General features: G+C 40.2%; 1 protein-coding gene across 1 annotated transcript in view; it reads right to left on the reverse strand.

Annotated features, from left to right (window-relative positions):
• The window catches only part of WDR48 (WD repeat domain 48), a 51,536-nt gene that overhangs the window by 17,448 nt on the left and 6,315 nt on the right, over positions 1 to 27,773 (reverse strand). The window contains exons 2-10 of the mRNA XM_050941527.1: positions 18,785 to 18,925; positions 17,801 to 17,879; positions 17,432 to 17,514; positions 17,163 to 17,292; positions 9,906 to 9,994; positions 9,485 to 9,586; positions 7,832 to 8,056; positions 2,717 to 2,791; positions 1,088 to 1,190 (exon numbers count right to left, since the gene is read on the reverse strand). Coding sequence (XP_050797484.1) covers positions 1,088 to 1,190; positions 2,717 to 2,791; positions 7,832 to 8,056; positions 9,485 to 9,586; positions 9,906 to 9,994; positions 17,163 to 17,292; positions 17,432 to 17,514; positions 17,801 to 17,879; positions 18,785 to 18,925 — 1,027 coding nt within the window. The remainder of the gene's footprint in view (positions 1 to 1,087; positions 1,191 to 2,716; positions 2,792 to 7,831; positions 8,057 to 9,484; positions 9,587 to 9,905; positions 9,995 to 17,162; positions 17,293 to 17,431; positions 17,515 to 17,800; positions 17,880 to 18,784; positions 18,926 to 27,773) is intronic.

Below are 27,773 nucleotides of genomic sequence, written 5' to 3' on the forward strand. Positions count from 1 at the left end.
TTCAACTCACAAGCTAAAAATATGCCTGACACACACAGTGGTAAGATACTATTATACAAAATATGCTAATTTCTATAGTTCAGGTTATAGTAAAGACAAAATACCAAGGAATTCATGCATCCGAAGAAGTGAGCTGTAACCCACGAAAGCATATGCTGAAATAAATTTGTTAGTTTCTAAGGTGCCACAGGTACTCCTGTTCTTTTTGCGGATACAGACTAACACGGCTGCTACTCTGAAATCAATCTTTAATATATTTAGCCTCAATACCCCTGTGAGGTAATGTAAGGAAGTGATTAAGGGTATATCTACACTTCAGAAAAAGGTGTGTTTTTAACTGAGGTTAGTTAACTCAGGTTACAATAGCAGTGAAGACACAGCAACTCTGCTTTTAACTCAGGTCAGCAGCTCAAGTTCAACCCCAGGTTTCCTTATAGGCTTTATCTTGAGCTGCTAACCCAAGTTAAAAGCCAAGTTGCCACATTTTCATTGCTTTTTAAACAGCATTAGAGAACTTGAGTTAGCTAACCCCAAAACCATACCTTTATTCTGCAGTGGAGATACATCCTAAGTGAATTGCCCAAGGTCTCACAGGAAGCCTGTGATGGAGCAGGGAATTGTACCCAAGTCTCCAGCATTCCTGGCTAGCACCCAACCCATAGGACTGATCCCTTATTTTCTCAAAAGGTCTTGTCCATCAGCTCTGATAAACCAAGTTAGAATGAGCAGCTAGGCTGAACGGGTGGTATCTAGAAGAGCCATCTCCCAAACCCCTCCCATTCCAACACATTCCCGCCCCACTAAGTTTATAAAAGAACAGTTTAAATGCTTTTAGTGGAATTTTCTGTTGTTGTTCTTCCACTTAATGTTCACATACCATACTAAAGTTTTATACTGCAAATTTTTTATATTGCATTTTCAGATAAATATGGGCCTGATCCAGAGCCCCATGAAGACAATGGAAAGGCTCCAAAAGAACTTTATGTGCTTTGGAACAGGTCCTGTATTTGTCACGCTATCTTCTTCACCTGCCATTTTTGCTAGGAATATTAATTATTTTTTGAGATGTTCTGAAAGACCCATTTACCTTTGATAACTTGGTCAGGCTGTGTACAAAGAGGTGTTATAGGATTAGTACAGTCATTGTCATAGTCACCAGAAGCTCTAAAATTATGAATTCCCTTCAAAGTCTAAAAGAAGAGACACAAGCATGACAGTCATAATTTGCAGAGATCATTAAAACCTATGAACACAGCTAGCCATGGTGAGTGAGGTAACATCTTTTATTGGACCAACTTCTGTCAGTGAAAGAAACAAGCTTTCGTGCTAACTCAAAAGCCTGTCTCTCACCTCATACAAGTCCACTCAATCCTACTTCCTGTTCAGCCAATCGCTAAGACAAACAAGTTTGTTTACATTTACAGGAGAGAATACTGCCCACTTCTTTATAATGTCACCTAAAAGTAAGAACAGGTGTTCACATGGCACTGTTGTAGTTGCAAGGTATTTACGTGCCAGATATTCTAAACATTTGTATGCCCATTCGTGCTTCAACTTGTAGGCACTAAAGTTTTATACTGTTTTGCTTTTGAATGCGTATGTGACATAGTGGGGATTTTCCATTATGTTGTATGTGAGCCTGTGTGTCTTACTGTTTTGCATGAATGCGGTGTGAGCCTCAGTTTCCCTGTGTACTGCACCAGTGTCTAGGTGGTGGGAATAAGGGTGTGTGACTTTTGCGGGGCTACTCCAGCTGCCTGAATGGATGCTCAGGACATCCCTTCATAACCTGAGACCCAGGAAGGGGATGAGACCAGGTGACTCTTGGCCCAGGAAACGAGACAAAGGCCGGAGGAGGAGCAATGGGCAGGGCAGGGGCCAGGCAGCTGGAAGTGAGTCAATCTCGGCTGGCTTGGGGCACAGGGGGACGACCAGAGTGCAGGCTCTGGGCTCCTCTCCCCCGGAAGATGAACTTGGATGAAAGTCACTGATTTCTGTGGTAGCAAGTTCTGTTCTACACTGTGTTCCTGTCGACTAATAAACTTTCTGTTTTACTGGCTGGCTGAGAGTCACGTCTGACTGCAGAGTTGGGGTGCAGGGCCCCCTGGCTTCCCCAGGAGCCCCACCCGGGCGGACTCGCTGTGGAAAGTGCATGATGTGGAAGGGGATGCTGAATGCGCTGAGGTCAGACCCAGGAAGGTACAAGCTGTGTGAGCTTCTTGCCCTGGAGACAGTATGCTCAGAGAAAGGAGGCATGTTCCTCCAGAGTCCTGACTGGCTTCATATGGAGTAGTTCCAGAGCATTGCCCTGATGACTCCATGACAGCAGTTATGTAAAATAAATTCTACATTTGTAATTTGCACTTTCACAATAGAAAGTGCACTACATGATAGAGGTGAATTGAAAAATACTCTCTCATTTTTTACAGTGCAAATATCTGTAATAAAAATAATATAAAGTGAGCACTGTACACTGTGTATGCTGTGTTGTAACCGAAATCAATATATTTAAAAATGTAGAAAAAAACAAAAATATTTATAATACATTTTAATTGATATTCTATTATTATTTATCTATGAGATTAAAACAGATTAATTGCGACTCTTTTTAAATTGTGAGACTGTGATTTTTTTAAAAAATTATTTGACAGCCCTATACTAAACTCATACTGAACTTAAATATTAGCCATATAATGGAGGAAAGAAAATCACTCACCCACTTATTCACAGAAGATTTAGTTGTTGCAACCCAAAGAGCTGGAGGAGGATCAGCTGATCTATCAAGTTCCATCTGAATAATTAAACCACAGAACACTTTTAAATAACCCAAGTTTCACTTTTTCCTTTTCAAGAATTTTTTGCTTTCGAGTGACTTTCACTCATTGTCAGATGTGCTCCAGAAACAGTACTACCTTCAAGCTTACTGAAGAAATACAAGTTTCAATACAGTAAATAGCTAATTTCAATTTTTAACTTTATTAGTGATTTTAAATTTCATTACAAACAATAAAAACTATTTTAAATCTCTAAAAACATTTTAGATGTGACTAGAAATTGTGTAGTTTAAATAAATATTGAATATGTTTAAGTTGTTTTTAGCTAATCAGCTGTAGTTTAAAATGTTTCAAAACTACAGTATTTTTATACATTATCTAAGATTTTAATATTTGACATGATCATTTTAAAAAAGATACACTTAAAGCTCAGTACTACTAAATATGTAGAATTTCAGAACATTTAGATTCACTTGCTGGTCTCCTATAGCAGTAGTGACCCATGCTAGTTAAGGATCATAGAACATTTCCATTCTAGCCCTATGTGTGATCACAATTTTTTAAATTGCATTTTCAGTTGAAATTGTCCAGGTTTTGACCCCTTTAAAAACTAAACTTTAGATATGCACAGTACATTCTGAATATGTTTCTTTTGCTAAGCCAGTAAAGCATGCAGCTAAGGAAACCAGACTGCTCATGCATTTTAGCTGTGCATTAGAATATACACCATTTGGGGTCCCAGCTGTTCCAATCGTACATAGCCAAATAGTGACCACCTATGACATTCTCCTTCCCTCATCTTTTTTCCTTGTTTTTAAAAATAAGACCTTAGATTTTTGTATGCAATTTCCTAAATTAAGAGAACGTTACTGTTGCAAAATTAGATACTCCAAAGCCCTATACAACCTTAACTCTGCTCTCTCTTGTGAGTATGCATCACAGTACAATCTAGTTACATGATCATATACTATTTCTCAAATACAATATACATTTTTTTCTTCGCGATTTAGAAACACTGTTGTAAATTTTTGTCATTCCCCCCTCCCCTTGAATACCTACATTACTAGGTACATGGATACACCCAGAGTGCATAGCTTTTTTGCGTGGAAAGCATTTATGGAAAAACACGGGTAAGTTTATCTACTCCTGAGGGAATTCTGCACCAAAAATAAAAATAAAAATTCTGCATACAATATTTTAAAACTCTGCAAATTTTATTTGTCAAAAAAAATGTGGAGACTCCAGCATGGCACTGGGGAGCACAGGTCACTGACTTTACAGAAGTGGGAGATCATTGTGTAGTTCCCCCCTGGAACACAGACTCAGAGGTGAGGCTGCACCCAACTCTGACATAGCACAAGAACCAGACCTGAACCAGAAACACCCCAGGGCCTTGTGCATCAGGTGTGAACAAGCAGAATCCAAGTATAGAGGGGCTTAGTGTGGGGGGATCCAGGTATGGGTCAAGAGGGTTCTGTGTGGGTCAATCTGGGTGCAGGCGACTCAATGGGGGATCCGGGTGTGGGGGAAGAGGGTGGGATCTGGATGCACAGGGGCTTGTTGGGGGAGAGGGGGTTTCTGGATGCAACAGTAATGGGAATCTGCAGAGAGGGTCTGAATGCGTGGGGGTTGGGAGGATGGGGAAGCAGCTCCCTGTACAGAGATCCCTCCCTCTGAAGCTGAGGAGCGATGGGTGCAGGAAGCTGGGGGAAGGAGGGGAGTTTGCAGAAGGAAGGCATTCAGCAAGCAAGCAAAAAAAAAAAACCCATATCCCTTGTATCTGTGGATGGGTCCAGGAGGATTCCCCCATCCCAGATGTGTCTATGACTAATGCCCTGGAATGTTACAAGGTCATGAACTGTCTCTCTTTCTGCATATTATCAGGATGCAGCTAATAGTTCAGTAGCTCAAGGACATGAGTGGAATTAGGACTTTCTTGCTAAATGGATGCTTCGCAGGGGAGTAAGCTCATCTGAGCGAATGATGTAGCAGTCTCCTTTCAAGTCTGGTAAATGGCTTCACATATGTACAGGCAGACATATAGCCTAATAATGAGAGACAAGTCTGTACCATCATAGCTGGCTGCGATTTCACATTGTTCAGGAATGACTAAAGGGAGAGGAATCTGTCTCCTGGCAAGTAAGCCCTTACAGTTGTGGACTCTATCCTGGTTCACAGTTTACTCTATTGTTTGAGACAAAGAATTCATTTCTCAGAGCCCTTATCTTTTAGAATCCCCTTGGTGGACCTTTTTTTTTTCCCCCCCTTGGACCTGCAGATATCACAAGAGAACCTTATGTTGGTTGCACATAAAAAATGTTTGAAGCCCTCAAATGGGACTCGATAGAGCTTTTCTACTCACTTTGAAGTAGGAGAAAGGGAGACTGCAGTATGCAACAGTCCCTTTGCTGAGTCCAATATAGTCTCATTGATTGGAAGGACAATTCTTGTCAGCATCCAGGAAATGAGGTAATTGAACAGTCTGTGCTTGAATCACCATTGTATCAACATCCAAAGTTTCAGCTATCCTCCAAAACAGATCTTGAGCAGCCCTAAAGTTACTGATGACCAGAGTCAGGGCTGAGGTGACAGCCTCATTCGGGGAACAGAAGGATTCGTTAGATCGGGAAGGCAACTGGAGAGTGTTCTAAACCACATTGGCTCCATCACAGGGAGGTTCTTCTGATTCTGGTGCCAAATTCCTGGCTACTAAAGCAGATGGTGACTGAGACCTCCTGTTTTCTGGTACACTAATGGAGCTCTACTCTGGGACCTGTGGGAGGGTGGGCCCCAATACTGCCAGCAGGCCCCAATGGTAAATTGTACACTTATTGGCCAAACTGTCTCCCGAAACTTCTCTGTGGCGGATGGTTTTCTTTCAATCCTTCATGTTGAAAACGATTTGGAAGACTTGCCTTTGGAGGAACGCTCCAAGTCTTCCTTATGGGTGCAGCCCACTGTGCACTGAGCTGTGCTTGTGCTCAGTATGGATACATCATTTGGTGTCTGAAGTGGATGGCATAGTGCTAGTGGCATCATCAGCATGGACTGCTTGAGCACCAAGTGCATTGGCATCAACCCCAGGGCAAAGAGACTTGGCTCCTCTGGGCTTCTTCTCCCTGCTGGCATCAGAGGTATGGTGCCCAGGGGCACTTGCCATAGCTAGCTTCCTCAACTCCAGCTTGGAGGATCTCTCTTCTCCAGGATTGGACATGACCTTTGGATATGTCCTTCTGAGACAGAAAAGACATCACACGGTGGGCTAGCTCTATATCCTGTGGCTTTACAGTCTGCCATACTGGTGATTGGTGTGAACTACTTCACCCTGCTGTGAAGTAGCGTATAGAGGGTCTCCCTATCCCTCTTTGTTTGGAACATTCAATGAGTAATAAGAAAAAAATGAGGGTGAAGAAGAATTTCTTCACAAGAGGTTTGAGACTGAAGCTTTAAAAGCTACAGTGGGTTTGACACTGTTCAAGTTCTGTCTTGCTGCCACAGGCAGTAAGAGGGAACTGAGGCAGGATTGACATTGTTCTGCCCTTCATGCCCTTGGATGGAAGGACACTGAGGAATAAGGTGCATGCACAGCACCCAAGGACACTACTACTCAAACAATTCTGAGCCTGTGTCCATGACACACATACACACCTATAGTGGGATCATCAGACATGCATTCAAATAAAAATTAAATTTAGTGAACATTGGTTGTTTTACATATATTCTTACATAGTTACATTTGCAGCTGTTCTGTTATATAACATGGCACAGATTAAGCATAACTATGTTTTACACTTTTCATATGAGTGAGTTATGGATTGTCTAGACAGAGGTTCTCAAACTGTGGTCCGTAAGCTCCATTCAGGTGGTCTGTGACAGTTCCCTCTAAGGTGCGCACCTGGGAAGTCGCACACAAGAGAATGAAGGGCCACCCACTTTACTAGCGGACCCTGGAGAAGACGTACAAGTAAGGTGAGGTGGTGGCCTTGAAGGGAATAGGGGGTAACTGGGAGGGTGCAGTGGGGTGAGAAGAAGAGGTGGTGGTGGTGGTGGGGAATTTGGGACATGCAGGGCCGTAGTGGCCAGAGAAAGAGGCAACTTTCCCTAGCTTCAGGGCTGCAGCTGTCGGGGAGAGATGGCCCTCCTTCCCAGCCTCAGCTCTGTGGCTGCTGTGGAGGGGGAGAGACCCCCTCCTTCCCAGCCAGAGCTTGGAGGCTGCTACAGTGAGGGAGAGACCCCCCTCCTTCCCAGCCCCCAGCTAGAGGGCTGCCGCGGCAGGGGAGAGAGGGCACATCCATTGCATTCGGAAGGTGAGACTACTGATATTAAAATACGAGTTGTGTACTTTTAGAACAAAAAACATTATTATTACTTTTTTTTTAAAATATAGTGATTTTATCCAAAGTATTTTGCAATAGTTAGCTAACGGTACAAACAACACTTAGAAAGATCATTAAGTGGCCTGCTGAAACCCTCAGCAATTTTCAAGTGGCCCATGAAAAAAAAAAGTTTGAGAACCACTGGTCCAGGATACTGAACAGCATACAAAGCTACCAGTTGTTACCCACATCTGATATTGTAGGAAAAAAGCATCCAATTAGTGTATTTGAGAAATAGCATGTAACCAATACTGTAACTAAAGGCTGTTGAAATACATACACACCAAGTGGGAGAGCCAAGTGTGTTTCCAAACACATGAGTACTTAACCACTGAATCTAACTCTCTTTCCATAACTCTTAATGGAAATAATTCTCAGAGCAACTCACTCCCTAATGCAAGGATCTGAAAAGTCCTTTTCAGAGAATGAAAATCTGCAAATCGTCATTAGATTCAAAATTTTACCAGGGATCAAAATACTCTCTTCAGGACTAGTAATTAGAAAATTTTACTGGTCCTAAGAACAAATGCAATGGTCCAAAGGATTTCCAGCTTTGTTATGTTATAAGATGGTATACCTTAAACAGCAAGGTCATTCCATTTACCATCTTGCATTTTAGGAGCTACCAAAAGCTCTTATGGAAGATCAAACTTGTAGCAATCTTTTAAGTAAATCAATTACCTTAAGAACTGGTGCCTTTTCTTCACAGATGAGCACGCGGATATCAGGATTTCGTAAATCTGTGCAATAAATCTTTCTGTCTCTTCCTCCTGAATAAACATGAGTGAAGGGTTCATTGACCTGCAGAGCCCAAACACCTTCATCATGGACTCGATATGTGGCTATGCACCTCTGCTGGCCAAGGGACCACAGACGAATAGTTCCATCAGAGCTGCCTGAAAGACACTGAGCAACAAACATTGCATTTAAACTTAAACTATACAAGTAAGTACCTGGAAAAAAGTGACTGTAAAAAAAAAACAAATCCAAAACCAGTTCTTGTATGGAGGCTCTAGAAATCTTACATTCATATTTTTCCATTAAGACTGTGTTAAACTGAGAATTGCAAAGTCAAAATTCTGGTCACATTTTTCTTTACCTGATGCATATATTGTACATTACATCAAGAGAGACTGAGACAATATTCCCAAATATACTTGATCATAAGGTGGTTTGTTTACAAGCCAACCACCCCAAGATGGATAAGTAAAATAGGAAAATGTTTATGACCCATTCATAAGCCAACCCTATAATTCAGGGGTCAGCAAACTTTGGCTCCCGGACTATCAGGATAAGCAGCTGGCGGGCCGAGATGGTTTGTTTACCTCGAGTGTCCGCAGGTACAGAGGTAAACCTAAGTAAACGAACCGTCCCAGCCCACCAGCTGCTTACCCTGACAGGCTGGGACAGCAACTGGTGGGGAAATTGGGGGGAGGGGAGAATTTAAGGGTCAGGGGAGTAACCTGTATGACCACCCCCCACATGACCCCACCCCTAGCCCGGGACTCTCCCTATCCCATCCCTTCCTACCTTAGCTGGGGTGGGGAGAGCCCGGGGAGAATGTCTCTGGCCTGGCTGGACCTGCTCTGGCAGGCTGGGCAGGTGCAGCCACAGCCTGCTCCAGAGGCCGGACCGGGCAGCGCGGCCACATCATGCTCCAGCAGGCTGGGCCAGGCGGCACTGCCACAGCCTGCCAGCCCCAGAGATGTAGCTGCTTCGGAGGCTGGGGGTGGAGAGCCGCGCAGCCAGAAGCAGAGAGACTCTGACCCCGCCTCTCCCCTTCTGGCTCTGCTCGCTGTGCTGCCTCTCCTTGCCCCCTATGTTGGGGGGGGGGGGCTGTGTCCTACCTCTCCCTCTCTATACGAGTTCATAAGCTGATCCCCTTCTCCGATGCTTCCCCTTTATACTAAAAAAATTCGGCTTGTGAATGAGTATATACGGTAATTGTTTTATTCCCTCCTCCAAGTCTCCCTCTCCCAAACATGAACTAACCTATATATTTGTTTACAAGTAAAATAAAGGATAAAATATTCAGATGTGAAATCACAAATTCATTTCTTTAAAAGTATACTTATGTCAATTCTCTTAGCTACAGGTCACAATTATGCTTCAAAAGTAAAGCAAAATGTTAGATTATTAATTTAGTTTAAAATATTTATATTAGAGTACTCACTTTTAAACCAACTTACTTTAAGTTTTATTTAAAAAAGACTTTCTATATTCTACATAGAAAAGGTGGAAAAACTGTTCTGCACTGAAAATGTAACAATTTTTATAGCTCTTTAAAGAAAAAGATTAGTGAAAGGTATTTGCGCTTCAAATGAAAACCCATACCTGTGTGCCATCTCTGTTCAACAACAAAGCTTTTACGTTATCTGTGTGCCCTTTAAGTTTCATCAGCTTTGCACAAGTCCTTGGATCCCATACCCTTAAAACCTGTCAAAGCAGACAAGATAATTACATATGTCGTTCTTTTCACACTGGCATTGCCTACATATGAAAAGATCTTTGTAGTAACTCCCATTTCTTCAAATAAATGATTCTTCCAAAAGTTAAAAAAAAATATTGATACTTTTGCAAGATACCTATATTTTATTAAACTCACAAACACCTAACATGTTATCTGCTATCAGGCATATTTGCAGCAAGAGGATATTTAGTTCAGAGTCAATTCAGAATTAGATTAGAACTCAGTGCCTACAAAAAATTAGCAATCATTTTAGTAAGGTTGAAAGTTCTACCAGATCCTGCTTACCTTTTCAGTGGACCCCGATACAATTACTGTTCCCATTTGATTCATTGCAAGGCTGTAAATGGAATCTTTGTTCCCACTTAGGGAAGAAGCTATTGCAAAATAAGATAACAGTATTAATGCTTTGCTTTCTCCATTTGTCAAAAAACAAACACTTACCATACACTTGAAAATGCTGCACTTAAGAGCCAACTGCAGGTTTTGATTCAGTATGACAGTCCTATGTGGAAATACAGCAGTGTCCCCACCCAAGTATCTAGAATTACTTTTAATAGAAAAAGAATACGAATAACATTGCTAGAAAAAGCCTTCTCAATTCCTGGTTCGCAGTTCTGTAAAAGAATCACTATAATCATGGTACCACTGCAACACCATTGATTGGCATTAGGATCATTAGAGTGCTGTCTGCAGCTTCTTCTCTGACTCTCTCTGTTAACTCCACTGTAAGAGAGTGATTTACAAGAGACTGAAATACACTGGATTTGTGTTGCAAACACAGACTATAACATTTTGCATATGGAAATTCCATCCCACAACTTCTAAAATTGTATTTTATAGATTAAGGAACCTTCTCCTTAGTCCAGTGGAGCAGACATAGCACTTTTAGGTTAGGGATGTGGGCACCTGGGAAGTTGTAGTGTGGGGTGGGGATGTGTGTGTCAGAGAACTTGCTGTTTCTCCAAAATGTAGGGGTGTGTGTAGGAGAAGGCTGTAAGGATCCCATCATCAGTGTAGGTGTTCTATTTCTCAATACTGGAGGAGCAGGGACACAAAACATCTGAGGAGATCAGTGTCAACCATCCCTCAAACTTAGTCAGTTTCAGAAAGAAATTCAATAGCTAAGGCATAGGCACGACTAGAATGGTGATAATGGCACTGATAGCAATTATCATAATCTTTATTGCAACGAAAGGCATTGTAGATATTTCTGTACAGTACATAAATTCTCCACCAGGTTTTTAACACATGGCTCACCATGCAGCAGCATAAAGATTCTGTCTAGTTGAAAAACTTGTGGCTTCATTTCAGTATCCTCTTAATCTGCTTTTGTTATTTGAAGTATAACCTTTCATGCAAAGACGTTTTTGTCATTTATAATCAAGATGCTTTGGCTCAGACTCTTATTGCAGAACCAATGGAAGAACAACAAATAGGACCAAACCCCTCAAATGAGATTTGCCAACGCAGTCATTTCCAAGTTTATATTAAATGAAAACTGGTCTTACTCTGTAAGTCTAGTCTATACATATGGAGCAGATATTTTTCTCTTTGATATTAAAAACCCCAGGTTCCCCCAGTTTTGTATGTAATCCATAATATAGGTCAAGGGTTCTCACAACAAAAATTTTGGTGGTCTCAGAGTGCGGCCACCAACTCTTGCTGGTGGCCGCTCTGACAATCTTCCCTAAAATACTCAACTAACTTTAGGAAAAACAGATAAATATGCACATATACATATCCAAATCATTGTAATTTATTTATGTAGAGCTTTTTTAGCAGACTCAATCATAAAAATAATGTACAGTTATTTCTCTTCTTTACTGGGCCAAAACAGAACAGACACACATTCTCATCTTCTTTTTTGTTGCTTCTTTTGCTTTTTAGGTTGCTTAAAAAAAAAAGAAATTTGCTAAGCTATTAAGTCTGCTGTTGCGAAAAGCAATATTTGTATGTTTGTTAATATCACTTTTCACAGCAGACTTACTAGCTAGCTGGGAGGCTGTGAAAAGTGATATTAACATACATACAAATATCAATTGTCACAGCAGACTTACTCAGCTCTGTCGAGTAAGACGACAAATTAAGCCCTGGATGAGGAGGTAGGCAGAGAGACAGAGGGAGCCAAGGAGGTGGATGGGGGGCTAGGAAGGAAGCAGGGGCCAGGGATGATACAGGGGGTGGGGGGTGGTGAGCCAAGGGCTGGCATCCACAGCTGGAGCCACGACTGGAGCCTGCTGCCCGACCCTCCAGGGCTGAAGCCTGAGGCCAGAGCCTCATTGCACCCAGGAAGGTGGGGAATTCACTGGCTGTCTGCTTCTCTGACCTTTGTGGCTTCAGAGGAGGGAAGGAGCCAACCCCTGCTAGTGGCTCTTGCGGAGAGGGCCACTGTTTTCACTTCTTCCTCCCCCCAGTCATTGCTCATGAGGCCATGGCAGCAAGAAAAGCCCCTGGTGGCTGCATTTGAGAAACATTGAGTAGATATACAACATATGTATAGCAAAACAACATGCCTGATTTCACTGAACTTTGCATACATATATATATTTATATTATAGGATATTAGGAAATTACTGTTCTGTTTGCTCAGCAGCCATGATCATATTGTGGTAGGATATTACCAGTCAAAAAAAATTTATTCTTCCAGTTTCATAATATGCAGCATTTGATTAACATACACAAATGAGCAAAGGAGAACAGATAGTGTGTCTCTCCACTGTAAAGCATCCAAAAGTACAAATCTTGTCAGAAACAGAAATTTCACACCTTCTCTCTTGAAGGTGGCCTTCAAAAATAAGCACTTTTCCATCTGAATTAGAGTGCCTACATCTAGAAAGACTGATGGATACACCCTTTTAACAAGAGTTTGTCTACTGTCAGGCTCCTTATATGTCTCCTTTCAGTCTGGTAAGAAATTAAGGGTCAAATTCTGCCCACATTTACATTTGTAAAACTTAGTGAAGTCGGTAGAATGAGGCCATGGCTACACTGGCACTTTACAGCGCTGCAACTTTCGCGCTCAGGGGTATGAAAAAACACCTCCCTGAGCGCTGCAAGACACAGCGCTGTAAAGCTTCAGTGTAATCAGTGCTGCAGCACTGGGAGCGCGGCTCCCAGCGCTGCAAGCTACACCCGTAAGGGATGTGGTTTACGTGCAGCGCTGCTGGCGCTCCGACTACACTCACACTTCAAAGCGCTGCCGCGGCAGCGCTTTGAAATTTCAAGTGTAGCCATACCCTGAGGCAGGAGGAGAGGGCAGAATTTAGCTCTACATCTAGCCCATGGATCAAAGGGCCTCTGGGGCATACAGTGTGTTTTTCTCTAACCCATTAGGAACATTAGCTACTGAACAATCAAGTGCTTAAGAAGAGTGAAAAAAACAAAGCATTTTTTCTTTTGGGAATCTTTAGTGAGTCAACTCCACAGGCACATATTTGTTTCTACTGCCTTTGAGACAGACAGACATTCTCTCTACCTTCTTTGATCTCGGGTCAAAAAATGGCCTTTGAATTATTTATAGCAATGTTCATTTGCTTCAGCTTGTCCCAATATCACTACAGAAGTTTCTAATAAGCCCATCTTCACTTCACCTACAACAGCCTTACAATGTTTTCCTATGAGACAGCTAGTAAATCTCAAAGTTCCTCTTGCAACCACACCCATTAGGCTAGAAAATGACCTATCCATGGTTGTCAGCAAAGATTACCTGGAAATAGAAACTCCCAACTACTTCAACAATAACCAGGTTTCAGAAGGACTTACTGGAGTAAACCATCAAAAACAAAAGCAAGAGATCATTGCCAGACATTTGGGGAAGACGAGAAAATATCCACCTGCAACACCACCAAGAAGTGTATACATTGTCTTTAAAAAACTTAACGTTCCTGCAAGCTGTTTATATGTTCTGTTACATTACATTCATTCCAAGCACACAATCTTTAAAATAGGGCTTGAAAAAAAATCCACTCACCAGTGATTAGTGAGCTACTCTTCTCTAGCCAGAGCCTCAGCCATAAATTTCTGCAGAATATTAGCTTTCATTTAAAAAAAAAAAACCAACAAAAAAAAGTGTTTCTACTCCTCATGGTAACCTAACGTTCCAATGTGAACTAAATGGAAACCAAAACTACAGTCTTCCTGAGGGTATGGCTACATCTGGAATTTCAAAGCGCTGCCCCGGCAGCGCTGCGGGAGTGCTGCCGCGGCAGCGCTTTGAAGTGTGAGTGTAGTCAGAGCAGCAGCGCTGGGAGAGAGCTCTCCCAGCGCTGCATGTAAACCACATCCCTTACGGGTGTAGCGTGCAGCGCTGGGAGCCGCGCTCCCAGAGCTGCTGCCCTGATTACACTGACGCTTTACAGTGCTGTATCTTGCAGCGCCCAGGGGGGTGTTTTTTCACACCCCAGTTGCAGCGCTGTAAAGTGTGAGTGTAGCCAAGGCCTGAGTCTACTTTATCAAGCAGTGCAGGACTAAACTTAACAAAATAGGTCATTTTCATTGCTGTTATTCAGAACCCTAGGGCAACAATGCAGGAAAGACCCACCCATCTTCTCAGCAGCTAGAATGCTCTAGAGGGAGGAAAAAGAGAAAGTTTCTCTCTTAACCGCTTTATTTTTTATTGCAGGGGTAATGTTTTGAAGTGCGTCATGTAAGACATCCACTAAACAGAGGCGGATATTAAACACCGACTCACAAAAAAAAGGATCTACAAAAACGAGCAGTCCTGGGGCACCTTAAAGACTAACAGATTTATTTGGGCATGAGCTTTTGTGGGTAAAAAACCCACTTCTTCAGATGCATGGAGTAAAAATTACAGATGCAGGCATAAATATACTGACACATGAATAACAGAATATCAGGAGATCATCTAGTCCAACCCCACTCACTCCTCAAAGCAAGACCAATCCTGTCCAGGGGGGCATTGGCTGGCATCTATCTACTAATATGACAGATACAGTCATGTGCCAGCAATGCCCCTCTGCCATGTACACTGGCCAAACCGGACAGTCTCTATGTAAAAGAATAAATGGACACAAATCAGACATCAGGAATGGTAACATACAAAAGCCAGTAGGAGAACAGTTAAATCCTCTGGACATTCTACAATAGATTTAAAAGTAGCCATTTTTCAACAAAAAACCTTCAAAAGCAGACATCAAAGGGAAACTGCAGAGCTACGATTCATTTGCAAATTTAACACCATTAATTTGAGCTTGAATAGGGACTCGGAGTGGCTGGCTCACTACAAAAGCAATTTTCCCTCTCTTGGTATTGACACCTCCTCATCAATTATTGGGAATGGACCACATCCACCCTGATTGAATTGGCCCTGTCAACATTGGTTCTCCACTTGTAAGGTAACCTCCCTTCTCTTCATGTGTCAGTATATTTATGCCTGCATCTGTAATTTTCACTCCATCATCTGAAGAACTGGGTTTTTTACCCAGGAAAGCTTATGCCCAAATAAATCTGTTAGTATTTAAGGTGTCACCGGACTCCTCGTTGTTTTTGTGATTAAGATTCACACAGCTACTTCTCTGATAAATAAAAGGATCTGCTGACAGTGCTTTCCCAGTAGCTGGGGTTAACTGGGATTCACCAGGGCATTGCTCCTAGACCTTAGTGTTCACTCCCACCTTATCTCACCCTCTCCTTTTGTATCTGTATCTGCCTATAGCTGTAGACTATATAGCTTTAGTCCTTCCATTAGTAGACATTAGGTATATTTATTAAGTTCGTCTTTAAAAGATTAATTGTATTCATTTTTGCTTTGGCCTAAATACAGAAGATGAGAAGTACAATAAGCAGAAAAAGCACTAAACTAATATCCTGTGGGAAAAATACTACAATGTATTAATTGAGAAGCGAAGAGCTTTTGAGGCTAAAGCTCTATTCAGTACAGATGAAATACAGGCTCATTACATTATGTTCAAAGAGATTTCCCCTGTATTCTAGATTCTGTAGCTATCAGCTGCTCTAGTTTTTCAGTTAAGAGTATGTATTGCAATAAACTGAGATTGATTATCTTTTTTTTTAAAATGATGAGAATTACTTGAATAATTTATATATACTATTAGTACCTGTTAGCAAATAACAATGTTTTTAGTACGTAAATGAATTTGATATACACCTCTACTTCAATATAACGCTGTTCTTGGGAGCCAAAAAATCTTACCATGTTATATTGAACTTGCTTTGATCCACCAGAGTGCACAGCCCCACCCTCCCCCAGAGCACTGCTTTACCGCATTATATCCAAATTCATGTTATATCGGGTGGCGTTATATTGAGGTAGCAGTGTATTAACTACTCTCCCAAAATCTTTAAGATATTAGCAAAGAGTGTATTTGAATAGTAAGGCCAGGGTGTTGGTCCATAACCTGTGAATAACTTATATTCAGGAATTTCTCATTATTATTACACTATAACCCATCCTTGCTGGCACCTCCTCATCTGTGAGAAAACTGATGTCCAGAGAGAGTCCTTCTCAAACTACCAAAAGGGTCTACAGAAATATAAGCAGGATTGATAAGGAACAATTGTTTTTGTAAAAGCTTTCTGCAATGATGAAATGGGAATCCATTAAAAGATGTTTTGGGAAATGTCAGTTGTCCTAGCTGTTAGGGATAATGACCAGATTAGAATTCCCTTTTTGCTTATCAATCATGTAACCTAAAGATACCATAAAGGAAATTCCATAAGTAACAAGAAACAAAACCATTAAAACATAATATACAGAGAAATCGATCATGGGAAAATATTTTTCTATCCACAAAAGGGGTTTCTTTGTCTCATATCCTATAAAAAGACAGAGATACTGGGAATTAGGTAGAGGATGCAAAATCGTTGGCATTTTACCAGACGCAGAGAAGAGAAAGACAAAGGTCATCTCTTTGCCTTACACCAAGTGTGGTAATGCAGTGGTTCTCAATTTTTCCCAATTACTAAACCACTTTCAGGAGTCTGATTTGTCTTGCATACACTCAAGTTTCACCTCACTTAAAAACTACTTGCTTACAAAATCAGATTTAAAAATACAAAAAAGAGTCACAGCACACTGTTACTGAAAACTTGCTTACTTTCTCATTTTTACCATATCATCATAAAATAAACAAATAAAAATATTGAACTTACATTTTAGTATATAGTATATACAACAGTATGAGCAAGTAATTGTATATATGAAATTTTAATTTGTACTGACTTCGCTAGTGCTTTTTATGTAGCCTATTATAAAATTAGGCAAATATCTAGATGAGTTGATGTACCCTCTGGAAGACCTCGGAGTACCCCAGGGGTACATATATCCCTGGTTGAGAACCACTGTGGTAATGTATCTATTCTTTCTGTATAGTGCTGTACTAATCTCCAATTAATAATCTTTGATTAAATAATTCCACTTGAACCTGTTATTTGATCATTTCAAATTATTAAAATTCAAACATGTAACAATACACACACAAAAACTCGAGTTTACTGTCCTAAACTGAACTAGTGGAAACTGTTAAGAGAGGCGTTATATTTTAGTTTTTCCCATGTACCTACTTGTGACAGTGTTGTTTGAGGCAGTCAGTGCTGTTAGAGTATTTACATCCCAGAGGAATATCTGTCTGTCCAGCCCGGCAGATGCTACCAGTTCTTTATCTTTTGCATATGCTAAGGCTTTCACATAATCCTACAATAAAATGGGTACAGCAACATGACAATACAGAACTAGCAAATAACCTTCAGTATGAAGTCTGAATCTAAATACGTACACTATTTTTTTTAGAACAGTAACGATCATTTATGCAATTATAATTCATGCCTTTTACCTTATGTGTCCTTAGTGTTGACATGCAAAATCCCTTATGTGCATTCCACACTTTAACAGTAGTATCTGAAGACGCAGATATCACTAAATGGAAAAGATTAGTACATTTTAACAGATTATTTCATCAGACCATGTGAAGCTCTTAATATCTTTTAGTTTCTCTTTAAAAATTAGAAGAATTGTATATCTTTGTTGTTCATACAATACACTTTACCAAAACTTATTTTATATACTAAGAAAGCATGCAAAAAGTTACCCAAGTTGTAGGAAGTGAAGCAGTAGGTAACAGTCATGTATTTAATAAATTTTTGAATGCCATATTTTCCCATTTTATGCTATTAAATACTGTACAAAGTAAAGAGATACTTACATGTTTTACCATTGCAACAAAGTACAATATCGTTTACCCAATCAGTGTGATGTTCCATAGATGCTATATAAGGGTCTTGCTGGAATTAAAAAATAAATTGTATGAGGTCCCTTCAACATTGGAAAAGACTAAACTGGTTTTTGGACTCAGTTGTGATATCCCCTTCTACCTCTCATTCTGATTAGCAGTTACTTCAAATAGCCCCACTGAAGTCAATGGAGCTACTTGTGATAACTACCCAGCAATATGAGTAAGTGGGTCACAGTTTGGTCTTTAGTAGAACTCATATTTTAAAACACTTTATATGTGGAATAGATGTTATATTAAAGTTTAATCTCATACCATTTTATAATTCTTATTTTTGTACAGCATGACAGCTGTGCAAGACACTAAGTAAACTTAAGACAAGATTCCTAAGCAAAGAAGCTCACAACTTAAAATCTAGGAAAAATGCTGAGCTAAGGACCCTCACCACCTTGCAAGATCTGACCCTAATTAAGGCAGACAACAGGTTAGTAAAACAACATGACAGAGGAGAAGAATGGAGACAGATTCTGATAATATAAAGGGGAGAGAGAAAAGTGGAAAAAGGAGTCTCCTTAGGATACACACAAAATATATGATCAACCTAAATAGCTGTAACCTATGAAAAAAGTCTAGATCCTTCAAAAGAAGTACATTAATAAGCAAAGCAACTCCATAATCTTACTTGATGTAATTTCCCCCAAACTATATACCTTTATTACCTACTTTTGTTGTATTCTCTTAACATAGAAAGTAAGCAATTTGGGTTATGACTCACATCTTATTTGTCTGTAAAATGCCATGCAGTTTTTAATAGTATAAATAGTATAACGATAGCTATAAACCCTTAGCAAGATATCAACATTGTAGTAATCTGGTTTAAATTAGTCAATCTGACAGAGTCTGCTAATGTTAAAAGTGACTTTTTAAATTAATAAAAGACTAAGTCTCTTTGCTTACCTTGTGCTGATTGACACTCCATATCCTTATTATAGAGTCTCGACCCGCCGTGAAGAGTCTGTTTAATGCTGGATCCAGCTGGAGTGCATTTACGCCATTTCGATTATACTTCTCTACCTCATCTCTAATCACATAGGAGACCTAAAATATATTTATACTAATCTGATTATGGTATTCAGATATTTAGTCTACATGAAAGAAGTGACTCCATAGCCATTTCATTTTTAATAGCACCTTCCATTGAAAAATCTCAAAGAACTTTACAAACAATAAATACCCAAGTCTCAACATCCTCTGTGATACTGACAACCATTATTTTCAATTTACAGACAGAATAACTGAGGCACAGAGAGGTTAAGAGATTTTTTCTAAGTCACAAAGATGACTTTGTCAGAGTCTGGAACAAAACCAAAAGGAAGGACAGTTCAGTGGTTAAAGTGCTAGCCTAGGCATTGGGAGACATGGGTTTAATTCCTTGTTTTGCGACAGACACAGCATATGTCCCCGGGCAAATCACTTAGTCTGTGCCTTGGCTCCCCAGTGGTAAAGTAGGGATAAAAGTATCTCTTTACCTCACACCATTTTTGTGAGGACAAACACATTAAAGATTATGAGGTGCTCAGGCAATGGGGGCTATAATATCTAAGACTGGAAGAACACATCTCTCCTTACTCTTAGTCCTATGCTTTAAAAGGGGGACAACCTTGAAAATTATTTCCTTCTGAAAAAGTCTGCTGTTACGCAGAACTCATAAGATTACTATACATGAAAAATGGTTATTTTTTCAGCTTATTTACTCTTGCATTTGACAGGACTGTGAATATTGTTCATTAAACTATTTTGCTGATGATCAGCTGTATGTCTGTCTTATTCACTATCATGACATCACTCATAAATAGCAATGGGGGAAACTTATGTGTTTCATCTTCCACAATCTCTACAAGCTGTAATCAAAACAACATGATTTTAAGGTCTGTTATAATACATCCTGCCACAGCAAGAAACATGTACGTACACAAGTCTTTCCAACATCCGTAAACTTTTTACAAGCAGTAAACATTCGGTCCCTGCGTTATTACCATATATACTCAATCATAAGCCAGTTAGTTTATAAGCCAACCCCCGCCACCCCCCCCCAAGATGGATAAGTAAAAATGGAAAATTTTTATGACCCATTCATAAGCCGACCCTATAATTCAGGGGTTGGCAAGTTTTGGCTCCTGGGCCATCAGGCTAAGCCGCTGGTGTGCTGAGACGGTTTGTTTATCTCGAGCGTCTGCAGGCACGGAGGTAAACCCAAGTAAACAAAGTGTCCTGGCCCACCAGCTGCTTACCCTGATGGGCCAGGACTGCAACTGGTGGAGATTTTTTTTGGGGGGGGCACGGGAGGAGGGGAAGCTTTTGGGGGGGTGTGTAACCCTTTGACCACCCCTCACATGACCGCACCCCTAACCTGGGACCTCCCCACTCTCCCCATCCCATTCCTTCTCATCTTAGTTGGGGTGGGACAGGGGAGGATGTCTCTGACCTGGCTGGAGCTGCTCTGGGAGTGGGGCCAAGCAGCACAGCTGCAGCCTGCCAGCCCCAGAGCTGCAGCTGCTTCGGAGGCTGGGAAGCTCGGGGGAGAGCAGCGTGGCCAGAAGCAGAGACTCTGGCTCCGCCTCTTCCCTTCTGGCTCTGCTGCCTTACCTTGCCCCCTCTGTTGGGGGGAGGGGCTGTGTCCCACCTCTCCCTCTCTACACCTGTTCATAAGCCGACCCCCTTCTCTGATGCTTCCCTTTTTTACTAAAAAAATTGGGCTTATGAACAAGTATATATGGTGCTTATCTAATACAACAAAGCCAGGAGTTCCCAAACTAGATCAGAGACACCACTGTGCTAAGGTCTTGAACAGATACCTATTAAAAATACAAAAAAACAAACATTCCTCCCCTCACAGTTTTCTTGTTCATCAGCCACCGTCCTTCCCTGTATAGCCCCAAGCCCCTCTCCCATTTGTTCCATCCTTTGTGGCCTGGCTCTCAAGACTGCTAGATTCTCCTATCTATTTGGATCCCATCTACAATCTCTCAGGTCCACCTACTAAGGTCCCCACAATATACCCTACCTCCCTAGTCTGTCACAACAATCCACCACCTCCTCTGGAGAGCTGGGCCCATCTTCTGACCTGCACTTTCTACCACCCTGCTGTAAGGATAAGAACTTTTCCTGTAGCCATACTGTAAGGTCTGAGGTCTTTATCTGCAGCCAGATTAGGAAAGCAGCAGCCATGAACTAAAAAGCAGAACATGTCATTCTCACATTCCATCTATATTACATTAAAACAAAGTAATTTGTTAGTTAGCTAAACAAAAGTTAAAAGGTATAGTGACTAAAGTGAAATCCTTGCAAGTTGCATGGGCCCTTTTTAAAGACACCATAATAGAGGCCCAACTTCAACGTATACCCCAAATTAAGAAACACAGTGAAAGAACTAAAAAAGAGCCACTGTGGCTTAACAACCATGTAAAAGAAGCAGTGAGAGATAAAAAGACTTCCTTTAAAAAGTGGAAGTCAAATCCTAGTGAGGCAAATAGAAACGAGTACAAACACTGCCAGCTTAAGTGCAAGAGTGTAATAAGAAAAGCTAAAGAGGAGTTTGAAGAACGGCTAGCCAAAAAGTCCAAAGGTAATAACAAAATGTTTTTTAAGTACATCAGAAGTAGGAAGCCTGCTAAACAAACAGTGGGGCCCCTAGACGATCAAAATACAAAAGGTGCACTTAAAGACGATAAAGTCATTGCAGAGAAACTAAATGGATTCTTTGCTTCAGTCTTCACGGCTGAGGATGTTAGGGAGATTCCCAAACCTGAACTGGCTTTTGTAGGTGACAAATCTGAGGAACTGTCACAGATTGAAGTGTCACTAGAGGAGGTTTTGGAGTTAATTGATAAACTCAACATTAACAAGTCACTAGGACCAGATGGCATTCACCCAAGAGTTCTGAAAGAACTCAAATTTGAAGTGGCGGAACTATTAACTAAGGTTTGTAACCTGTCCTTTAAATCGGCTTCGGTACCCAATGACTGGAAGTTAGCTAATGTAACACCAATATTTAAAAAGGGCTCTAGAGGTGGTCCCGGCAATTACAGACCGGTAAGTCTAACATCGGTACTGGGTAAATTAGTCGAAACAATAGTTAAGAATAAAATTGTCAGACACATAGAAAAACATAAACTGTTGAGCAATAGTCAACATGGTTTCTGTAAAGGGAAATCGTGTCTTACTAATCTATTAGAGTTCTTTGAAGGGGTCAACAAAAACATGTGGACAAGGAGGATCCAGTGGACATAGTGTACTTAGATTTCCAGAAAGCCTTTGACAAGGTCCCTCACCAAAGGCTCTTAGGTAAATTAAGCTGTAATAGGATAAAAGGAAAGGTCCTTTCATGGATTGAGAACTGGCTAAAAGACAGGGAACAAAGGGTAGGAATTAATGGTAAATTCTCAGAATGGAGAGAGGTAACTAGTGGTGTTCCCCAAGGGTCAGTGCTAGGACCAATCCTATTCAATTTATTCATAAATGATCTGGAGAAAGGGGTAAACAGTGAGGTGGCAAAGTCTGCAGATGATACTAAACTACTCAAGATAGTTAAGACCAAAGCAGACTGTGAAGAACTTCAAAAAGATCTCACAAAACTAAGTGATTGGGCAACAAAATGGCAAATGAAATTTAATGTGGATAAATGTAAAGTAATGCACATTGGAAAAAATAACCCCAACTATACATAAAATATGATGGGGACTAATTTAGCTACAAGAAGTCAGGAAAAAGATCTTGGCGTCATCATGGATAGTTCTCTGAAGATGTCCACGCAGTGTGCAGAGGCGGTCAAAAAAGCAAACAATATGTTAGGAATCATTAAAAAGGGGATAGAGAATAAGACTGAAAATATATTATTGCCGTTATATAAATCCATGGCACGCCCACATCTCGAATACTGTGTACAGATGTGGTCTCCTCACCTCAAAAAAGATATTCTGGCACTAGAAAAGGTTCAGAAAAGGGCAACCAAAATGATTAGGGGTTTGGAGAGGGTCCCATATGAGGAAAGATTGAAGAGGCTAGGCCTCTTCAGCTTGGAAAAGAGGAGACTAAGGGGGGATATGATAGAGGTATATAAAATCATGAGTGATGTGGAGAAAGTGGATAAGGAAAAGCTATTTACTTATTCCCATAATACAAGAACTAGGGGGTCACCAAATGAAATTAATAGGTAGCAGGTTTAAAACAAATAAAAGGAAGTTCTTCTTCACACAGTGCACATTCAACTTGTGGAACTCCTTACCTGAGGAGGTTGTGAAGGCTGGGACTACAACAATGTTTAAAAGGGAACTGGATAAATTCATGGTAGCTAAGTCCATACATGGCTATTAGCCAGGAAGGGTAAAGAATGGTGTCCCTAGCCTCTGTTCATCAGAGGATGGAGATGGATGGCAGGAGAGAGATCACTTGATCATTGGCTGTTAGCTTCACTCCCTCTGGGGCACCTGGCATTGGCCACTGTTGGTAAGCAGATACTGGGCTAGATGGACCTTTGGTCTGACCCGGTACGGCCGTTCTTATGTTCTTAATATTGGGCTGTTAAGAAGGTGATCCTGTCCTAATAGTAACCATCATCACCAGATAAAGAAACAGATCTTAAGATGGTTAAAGAAAACTTTGCTTGATAGCATTCTATCTGGCAAGAAAACACTTCTCAATGATTGTGATGGTAAAATCTATAACTTCTGTTGTTTTGCCTGCAGGGGAGATTTGATTTAAATCACTAGTCAGGAAGACTCGATTTAATCATGGTTTTCTACATAAAAGTGCATTCTTGGTGGTTGTTATAACCTTAATACACATTCTTCACAACTCAGCAATAGATGTAGGTTTCATTTTTAGAAGGTACACACTATACGTTTTTAAACGGTGATTTATTTTGAAAACTTTTCAGTTTAGTTTTACAGCTATATCAGAAAATGAATGATTGGTTATTTCATTTACCAAAGGTAACTGAAGCAGATATTTATGAAGTCATTGGGAGGTGAACTATCTCCAATTCAACAGGTTAATCATTAATATTTGGAGGATTTTCTTGCCATGCCGTCTTAGGAGGAGAACATAACCAGACAGATATTTAAATTGTTTTATCTAACTAAAACAACAACGTTATGTATTCTGGATTTTTTTCTTCAACAGCAAGCATATAATATTTTAACAAAAAAGCATATGTCCCTCGCCTCTCACATTTATCTCCAGACTTTCTCCTTGTCCAGATCTATTCCGCCCCCCAAAATCTTCTATTCATTGAGCTTTTTGAAACTTTCCACTTTTAGAGAGAGGTACAAAGGGACTGACTCTGTGTACACAAATTTGCAGAAAGACAACAGAGTTGAGGTCTGTTGTTTCTCACCTCTATATATTATTTATTTATTTAAAAATATTTTTGCTGTTAACAAGCATGTTACCTCCGGAGACACAAATAAACAGTTTAAGAACTGCAAAACTAAGCATCTCTGATGGTATCTTCTAGACTGAGCACTGAGTCCCATTGAGTAGATAGAAAGATTAACCTAAATACAGTAACTCCTCGCTTAACACTGTAGTTATGTTCCTGAAAAATGCGACTTTAAGCAAAACGATGTTAAGCAAATCCAACTTCCCCATAAGAATGAATGTAAATGGGTGGGGGTTAGGTTCCTGGGAAAAAATTTTCACCAGACAAAAGACTATTCTATATAATGTACACAGTACAAGTTTTAAACAAACAATTTAATACTGTACACAGCAATGATGATTGTGAAGCTTGGTTGAAGTGGTGAAGTCAGAGGGTAGAAGAAGGTGGGATATTTCCCAGGGAATGCCTTACTGCTAAATGATAAACTAGCACGTGGCTGAGCCCTCAAGGGTTAACACATTTTTGTTAATGTAGCCTCACAATCTACAAGGCAGCACTAATGGAGGGAGGGTGAGATAGTATGGGCTGACATGGACATGTTTATGGGCAGTCCTTTGTTTACATTCATGTTGTAATTTTTAAATATATGTGACAGGCACCCAGAGCACCTATAATTTTATTAAACATTAAAATAAAAAAAAAATGATAGCCCCTTCCAATAGTACCATTTATGAAGAGTGTTTGGGGTGGGAGGATAACTGGTTACTTTTGCACATGAGTGAGACTTTTATGGGATTAAGTGAAGAAAAGGTTCATATATTTCTTGATCAAACCGACACAAGTAAACTTGCAAAACTTAATCTTATAGTTGCTTATCTCTTCTCATTCCAGGTTTCCCCACCAACCAGCATACAATTCTTATATACTATTGGCACAGAAACTATGGTAATGAAATCATTTCGTACAGATAGGAGATAATAAGATAGTCATTTCTGCTTTATTCTGTGACTGATCAGGCACGGCAATTAAATTATTCTGCTCTAGAGGTCCTTGAAATATTAGTTATTGGCTAAGCAGTTGCTTTTTCACATTGTTCAAATGCACACCTGTTTAGGGAACTGAGAACTGTTAAGGACAGCTAACTTTTGTCACTAGAATGCTCATCAGGCAGAGACTGTACTTGTTTCTTGCTTTCATAAAATAGAAACCATATCAAAAGATTTAAATAAGGATCTTTAAAGTTCCTTTCAGCCATGAGACCTGAAAACATATTGATCTAAATTCTAAGTGAAAATACAGGGGAACTCAGGCAAAACAAGGCATTATACTATTAAGAAGCCACTGTAGACTAACACAGCATAGCATTATGTCTTTTTCAGTATATTGTGCAATCGTACAATACCTGAATAAGTCAACAATTAAAGCAATCAAGAACAACAACAAAGAAAATAAAGACATAGCATCTTTATGGACAGAAATTCCATGTATGAACAATAAAAGTATAGCAGTAGAAATATACTACCTACCACCTCAAAAGGATAGTGATTTTGAAACACTCAGGGAGATTAGAGAGGCTACAAAAACAAAAAATTCAACAATAAGGGGTGATTTCAACTTTCCCCATATTGACTGGGTACTTGTCACCTCAGGGAGGCAGAGATAAAAATTTTAAGACACCATTAATAACTACTTCTTGGAGCAGTAGTTCTGGAACCCACAAGGGAAGAGGCAATTCTTGATTTAGTCCTAAGTGGAGCACAGATCTGGTTTAAGAGGTGAATACAGCTGAACCTCTCGGTAATAGCAACAATAATGTAATTAAATTTAACAACCTTGTAGGGAGAAAAATACCAACCCCGCACCATCACAGTAGCCTTTAACTTCAAAATGAGGAATTACACAAAAGTGAGGAGGCTAGTTAAATGGAAATTAAAAGGAACAGTCATAATAGTGAAATGCCTTCAAGCTGCATGGAAACTTTTAAAAAACACCATAATAGAGGCTCAAACTATATGTATACCCCAAATAAAAAACCAAAAATCAGTAAGAGGACCCCCTCCCTCCAAATGCCGCCATAGCTAAAACACAGTAATAGAATAGAGAAAAAAAATATCCTTTAAAAATTGGAAGTCAAATCCTAATGAGTAAAATAGAAAGGAACACACTCTGGCAAGTCATGTGTAGACTGTAGACAAACTTTAGACAAGGTCCCTCACAAAAGGCTTTTAAGCAAAATAAGCAGTCATGATATAAGAGGGAAGGTCCTCTCACGGATCAGTTAACTGTTTAACAGAAAACAAATGGTAGGAATAAATGGTCAGTTTTCTCAGTGGAAAGAGGTAAATAGCGAGGTCCCCCAAAGATCTGTACTGGGACTTGTGGTATTCAACACGTTTATTAAAATTATCTGGAAAAAGGGGTAAGCAGTGAGGTGGCAAAGTTTGCAGAAAATATAAAATTACTCAAGATGGTTAAGTTCAAAGCTGACTGCAAAGAGTTACAAAGGGATCTTACAATGCTGGGTGGCTGGCTAACAAAATGGAAGACAAAATTCACCATTGATAAATGCCAAGTAATGCACATTGGAAAATCTAATCCCAAGTATACATACAAAATGATAGGATCTAAATTAGCTGTTTCCACAGTTTCTTGAATGCTATCTTTTTGAACAGTTCTCCGAAAACATCTGCTCAATGTGCGGCGGCTGTCAAAAAACGTGAATGGACTGAAAGGTACCATTAGGAACGGGATAGATAAGAAGACAAAAAATATCACAATGCCATTACATAAACGCGTGGTACACCCACATCTTGAATACTGCAGGCAATTCTGGTTACATCAACTCAAAAAGATGTATTAAAATTGGAAAAGGTACATAAGTGCAACAAAAATGATGAGAGTATGGAACAGCTTCCATATGAGGAGAGATTTAAAAGACTGGGACTGTTCAGCTTGGAAAAGAGACGATTAAAGGGAGATATGATAGCCATCTATAAAATCATGAATGGTGTGCAGAAAGTGAATAAAGAAGTGTTATTTACCCCTTCAAATAACACGAGAATCAGTGGTTACCCAATTAAATTAATAGGCAGCAGATTTAAAACAAACAAAAGGAAGTATTTCTTCACACAACAGCACAGTCCACCTGTGAAACTCATTGCCAGGGGATGCAGTGAAGGCCAAAATTACAACTGGATTCAAAAAAGAAAAAAAATTAAATATGTTCATGGAGAATAGACACATCAATGGCTATTAGCCAAGATGGCAAAGCTTCTGACTGCCAGATCCTGGGACTGGATGACAGAGAATGGATCACTTTATAATTTCTCTGATCTGTTCATTCTCTCTGCAGCATCTGGCACAGGCCATTGCCAGAGGACAGGATACTGGGCTAGAGAGACCACTGGTCTAACACAGTGTGGCCATTCTTAGGACATAAATGTAGGATACTTAAGACAGGTCTATACTAGAAGAGGTTTGCTAATATAGTTATATCTGGGGAAACTGGGGGCAGGGGGGTTTTATCCTCATTTTCCAGAGGGTGAAACAGAGGTGAAGAGGACAACT

This window comes from Gopherus flavomarginatus, chromosome 2 (assembly GCF_025201925.1).
Source record: "Gopherus flavomarginatus isolate rGopFla2 chromosome 2, rGopFla2.mat.asm, whole genome shotgun sequence".
Taxonomy (NCBI): Eukaryota; Metazoa; Chordata; order Testudines; family Testudinidae; genus Gopherus; species Gopherus flavomarginatus.